The 6,460-nt window shown below is 46.0% G+C and overlaps 1 protein-coding gene across 1 annotated transcript in view; it reads left to right on the forward strand.

Moving 5' to 3' along the window:
- LOC112068517 (elongation factor 1-gamma-like) overlaps positions 1-4,793 on the forward strand; it is a 27,208-nt gene extending 22,415 nt beyond the window's left edge. The window contains 3 exon segments of the mRNA XM_070438181.1: positions 666-837; positions 3,207-3,332; positions 4,031-4,793. Of these exon segments, the coding sequence (XP_070294282.1) occupies positions 666-837; positions 3,207-3,332; positions 4,031-4,189 (457 nt within the window). The 3' untranslated portion in view covers positions 4,190-4,793.
- The last annotated feature ends 1,667 nt before the right edge of the window (positions 4,794-6,460 follow it).

Consider the following 6,460-nt stretch of genomic DNA (forward strand, 5'->3'; position numbering starts at 1 on the left):
CCTGCATACTCACCAGACATGTCACCCATTGAGCATGTTTGGGATGCTCTGGATCGGCGTGTATGGCAGTGAACCAGTTTACACCAATATCCAGCGACTACACACAGCCATTGAAGAGGAGTGGGACAACATTCCACAGGTCACAATCAACAGTCTGATCAACTCTATGTGAAGGAGATGTGTCGCGCTGCGTGAGGCAAATGGTGGTCACACCAGATACTGACTGGTTTTCTGATCCACTCCCATACTTTAGGTATCTGTGACCAACAGATGCATATCTGTATTCCCGGTCATGTGAAATCCATAGATTAGGGCCTCTCATTAATTGGCTTACTTTGACTCACTGATTTCCTTATGAACTGTAACTCAGTAAAATCTTTGAAGTTGTGTTTTATTTTGATTTTTTCCAGTATATTTAGTCCTGTGTATCCTACATGATCTGCTCATAACTCAATCTCCTCTTCTCTCTACTGGTCAGTAGTTTATTGTGTACATGGTCAGATTGGGGTCTAATAACTCAAATCTTCTCTTCTCTCTATACTACTCATTCACTATACTGGTCCAAAGCCTATATATTTATCAACCTCTGTACTCTACATAGTCACCTAATAACTCAGTTTCCTCGTGTCCTGCTTCCTCTCTCTCTCTCTCTCCTCTTCCTGCAGTGCGTTTGTCATGGACGAGTTCAAGAGGAAGTACTCTAACGAGGACACGCTGACTGTAGCCGTGCCCCACTTCTGGGAACACTTTGACAAGGAGGGCTACTCCATCTGGTACGGCGAGTACAAATTCCCCGAGGAACTCACCATGACCTTCATGAGCTGCAACCTCATCATGGGATGAGAGCACCACAGCCGTCCATAGGCTCCACACCACAGCCGTGCCATAGGCTCCACACCCACAGCCGCTCCAAATAGGCTCCACAACCCACGCCGTCCATAGGCTCACACCACACCGGTCCAAGCTCTACCCACACAAGCCGTCCATAGGCTATACCACAGATCCACACAGCCGTCCATAGGCTCTACACCCACAGATCCACACAGCCGTCCCCTAGGCTCTCTACACCCACAGAGTCCACACAGCCGTCCATAGGCTCTACACCCACAGATCACACAGCCGTCCATAGGCTCTACACCCACAGATCCACACAGCCGTCCATAGGCTCTAACACCCACAAGATCCACACAGCCGTCATAGGCTCTACACCCACAGATCCACACAGCCGTCCATAGGCTCTACACCCACGATGCACACAAGCGGTCCATAGGCGCCTAACCCACAGATCCACACAGCGTCCATAGGCTCTACACCCACAGATCCACACAGCCTCCATAGGCTCTACACCCACAGATCCACACAGCCGTCCATAGGCTCTACACCCACATCACACAGACCGTCCATAGGCTCTACACCCACGATCCTACACAGCCGTCCACTAGGTCTACACCCACAGAGCCACACAGCCGTCCATAGGCTCTACACCCACAGATCCACACAGCGTCATCAGGCTCTACACCCACAGAGTCCACACAGCCGTCCATAGGCTCGACACCCAGCAGACACACAAGCCGGTCCATAGGCTCGACACCCACAGAGTCCACACAGACGTCCATAGGCTCGACACCCACAGATCCACACAGCGCCACTAGGCTCTCACACCCACACAGATCCACACAGCCGTCCATAGGCTCTACACGAACACACAGTAGCCCACACAGCCGTCCATAGGCCTTGAATACACAGATCACACAGCGCTGCCATAGGCTTGAATACACAGATTCCACACAGCCGTCCTAGCTTGAATACACAGATCCACACAGCCGTCCATAGGCTTGAATACACAGATCCACACAGCCGTCCATAGGCTCTACACCCACAGATCCACACAGCCGTCCATAGGCTCTACACCACAGATCCACACAGCCGTCCATAGGCTTCACCCACAGATCCACACAGCCGTCCATAGGCTCTAACACCCACAGATCCACAGCCGTCCATAGGCTCTACCACAGACCACAAGCCGTCCATAGGCTCTACACCCACAATCCACCAGCCGTCCATAGGCTCTACACCACAGAGCCACACAGCACGTCCATAGCCGGACACCCACAGCAGCCACACAGCCGTCCATAGGCTCGACACCACAGATCCACACAGCGTCCATAGGCTCTACACCCACAGATCCACACAGCCGTCCATATGGCTCTACACCCACAGACCCACAGCCGTCCATAGCTTACACCCACAGATCCACACGACCGTCCATAGGCTCTACACCCACAGATCCACACAGCCGTCCATGCGCTCTACACCCACAGATCCACACAGCCGTCCATAGCTCTACACCCACAGAGCCACACAGCCTCCATAGGCTCTACACCCACAGAGCCACTACAGCAGTCCCATAAGGCTCTACACCCACAGATCCACACAGCCGTCCATAGGCTTGAATACACAGATCCACACAGCCGTCCTAGGCTTGAATACACAGATCCACACAGCCGTCCATAGGCTTGAATACACAGATCCACGCAGCACGTCCATCAGGGCTTGAATACAACAGATCCACAGCGTCCATTAGCTTGAATCACAGATCCACACAGCCGTCCATAGGCTTGAATCACAGATCCACACAGCCGTCCATAGGCTTGAATACACAGATTCCACACAGCCGTCCATAGGCTGGAATACACAGATCCACACAGCCGTCCATAGGCTTTGAATACAACAGATCCACCAGCCGTCCATAGGCTTGAATACACAGATCCACACCAGCCGTCCATAGGCTTGAATACACAGATCACACAGCCGTCCATAGCTTGAGATTACAGATCCACACAGCCGTCCATAAGGCTTCGACAATACACAGATCCACACAGCCGTCCATAGGCTTGAATACACAGATCCACACAGCCGTCCATAGGCTCCACACGCATCAGACTCCCAAATGAATCATTCAGGAAGTAGTGACACGTGTACGTCGTACTGTTAAGTAAGTTACAGTTATGTAGACGCCGACTCAACAGTAAATTTCAAGTCCATCTCAGTTTGCACGCAGCGATACGGCCATGTATTTAGAGTCGAGGATTCCACGTGTATCGGATCATTGTAAAAAAAAAATAATAAAAAAAAAAAAAAAACATGAATGTCGGCGTCTTGAAGGTGTAAAAATGCCAATGTTCTAAGAGCGGCTTCATCTTTCAGGGATGTTCCAGCGACTTGACAAACTCCGCAAGAATGGCTTTGCCAGCGTGATCCTGTTCGGCGGGAACAACGACAGTAGTATTTCTGGAATCTGGATCTTCAGAGGACAGGACTTGGCTTTCACTGTGAGTTTCTGTTTCCCCTTGGGGTTGGAAGGACATTGACTAGGCCATTCTGGTCTGTTATTCCCCCTGGGGGGGGATAATAAAGTTAAACTGAACAGTCTTGGAGAGACACTGGGGACTGGTTTCCCAGACATAGATTAAGTGTAGTCCAGGACAACAACAATTCAAATGTTCCATTGACCAAGCTTTTAGTTCTGGACTTAACTTAATGTGTCTGGGAAACTGGTCCTCGGGGTTGAATTGAAAATGAGTTCTTGGAGATCTGTGTGTGTTTACAAACACACACACACATATATATATCTATATTAGCACATTTTGTGTGTGTGTGTGTGTATATATATATATACATACATACACATCTATATACACACACGCATATATATCTATATTAGCACATTTTGTGTGTGTGTGTATATATATACATACATACATACACATATCTATATACACACACACATATATATATATATATATATTAGCACATTTTGTGTGTATACATACATGCATACATACATACATACATACATACATACATACATACATACATACATACATACATACATACATACGAGTGACTTGGTTGATCTTGTTATAGTCTCACCAAGCATTGATAAACCAACAGGTTTTGGGGATATTGTTAATTCAATGATTGTGTGCTTGTGTTTAGTTGACCACCTATCATCTCTCTCTCTGTGTAGTTGTCTGATGACTGGCAGATTGATTACGAGTCGTACGCCTGGCGCAAACTGGACCCCGACAGCGGCGAAACCAAGACCATGGTCAAGGAGTATTTTGCTTGGGAGGGAGAGTTCAAACACGTGGGKAAACCCTTTAACCAGGGCAAGTGCTTCAAGTGAGCAGCGTGGAGGATGATGGCACCATGACCCCTATACATCAACACCTTAACCTAAGGACATTCAACCACCTTAAACTGCACTTGGACCTTCTCTAACTGATCTTCAGTAGGAGTGGATTGTGTCTCAATGGTCCCAACAGAAGTGCTTGTTTTGAGTTGACAAATAAACATATTTTCCACAATGCCATTTTTGGGGGGATTTGTTTTTGGTGATAGAATTCCCCCCCCCCCCAAAAAAAAGTAATGGTAGATTTCTTGACTCTTTTGTTGTTTTGTGGCCTTGAGTTGTATCCCCCTCACCTCTTGAGCCTGAGTCTCTTCTGACTTCTAGTCAGAGTGCCAGTCTGTTTGTGCCATCGTACCGACTCCCTTGTCAGTCATTGTCATGTTTGGCTTAACAATGAGCAATGGAATTGGAACGAGCACAAACAGATCTGGGACCAGGCTAATTCAGTTAAAATATTCAGTAATTTTATTGTTTTGGTGTTTCTATCATGGAGCTGAAATCTGGACATAGAGTAAAACATTATTGGATTGCTGCCCATTAAATAATTGGTTGTGTACATTATAGCCTTATGTGGTGAAAAATAAATACATTTAACATCTACAGTCTCCCGTCCCTCAGCCTCGTGGCTCTCCCGTCCCTCAGCCTCGTGGCTCTCCCGTCCCTCAGCCTCGTGGCTCTCCCGTCCCTCAGCCTCGTGGCTCTCCCGCCCCTCAGCCTCGTAAGTCAGTGACAGTGTCTTTGTCCCAAATGGTACCCTATTCCTTATAAAGGGTGCGTAAATTGTGTCCTCTATGTAATCATAGTAAATAGAGTACCACAGTACGAGTCATAATACCCATAAAACCTAGCGTTACAATAGTTTTCCCACCATACATTTTTCTCATAGGGGATATTAAAAACATTTAAATAAGGTCTGTTTCGTGTAGGCTTACCCTGACGTGACGTTTTGATATCTGTGTAAATCTCTCTCGGACAAGGTGACTGTTATCAATAATGAAATGCCAATTATCTGCTAATCGGCTTGTCCGAGAGAGATTTACACGGTTATCAAAACATCACGCCAGGGGTAAGCCTTTCCTGTGGGGAAAAACTAGTGGATAAACGATGGGAAACATTTCCCTGTTTGACCACTAGGTTTTATGGGTACTATGACACCTCTACTGTGGGGCTCTAGACCAGCCTTTTTCATATGCAAATGATAATATTTGCATATGATTTCATTTGTAATACATTTTATGTGCTCTATGAAATTGAAAAATATTTTTAAATTCGTCATGTTAAATAATTTTCTTAGTGAGTAACGTAAGAACAAGTCACGTTTGAAGCTAGTTTCAAAACAAAGCCTACAAAATGGCAGCTTTGGTATTTAAATGAGCAATACTTTTTCTTTTGGGGGGGGTAGATGGGTGGGTGAAAATGGTGATGGTGCAGTATTTTCTTTGTCCTCCAGGGGGCGTACAAACCCTTGGATTGACAATACAGTATTTGAAATACAGTATTTCTGAACAGGGGTGGAATGGGAAAAAGACTTGTGTTCTCCAGAAAACAAAAGACATGCAACAAATGGGGTAACGTTTTCACCCAGGGCCTGTTTACAAGGTACAGTTTAAGCCTCGTCCTGTACTAAAAAATAATGTTCAATGAAGATTCTCCATGGGAAGTGTTTCTTAATCTGTGTTTGAGAAACCAGCTCTCTAATGGGTTATGGTTTACATTCTCAAATGTTTTTTTACAATCGGCAGTTGTCAAAGAGCAATAAAATCTTAGTGGCCAAGAAAAACTCCCCAGAAAAAAAGGAACCATGCTTTTGGTAATTCAGAATATATTCTAGACTTTTTTTTTTTTAACTAGGCAAGTCAGTTAACCACTTCACAACCAGACCACTCACTGGTTAGTTAACCAGCTTCCTATAACATGGTCATAAAGAGGAACACAAAACACATCCTTTGCATATGTTGCATATTGTCAAGACCTCAGGCTTCACCGGGCAGTGCAGGGAGTGTTTTACACTGCTTTTGTTTTACCAGACCAACAACAACATGACAGTTTTTCCTTTTTGAAAGCTGGCGAGATGAACTGCTCTTCTAGTTTTAATGAGAAGTATTACTGTAATGAAAATTCCAGATAGTCGGTGTAATCAAATAACATTCAGCTCAGACACCCATACATACCACCAGGGGTCTCTTCAGACACCCGTACATACCCCGCGAGACATGCCACCAGGGGTCTCTTCAGACACCCGTACATACCCCGCGAGACATGCCA

This window comes from Salvelinus sp. IW2-2015, unplaced genomic scaffold, assembly GCF_002910315.2.
Source record: "Salvelinus sp. IW2-2015 unplaced genomic scaffold, ASM291031v2 Un_scaffold552, whole genome shotgun sequence".
Lineage (NCBI taxonomy): Eukaryota > Metazoa > Chordata > Actinopteri > Salmoniformes > Salmonidae > Salvelinus > Salvelinus sp. IW2-2015.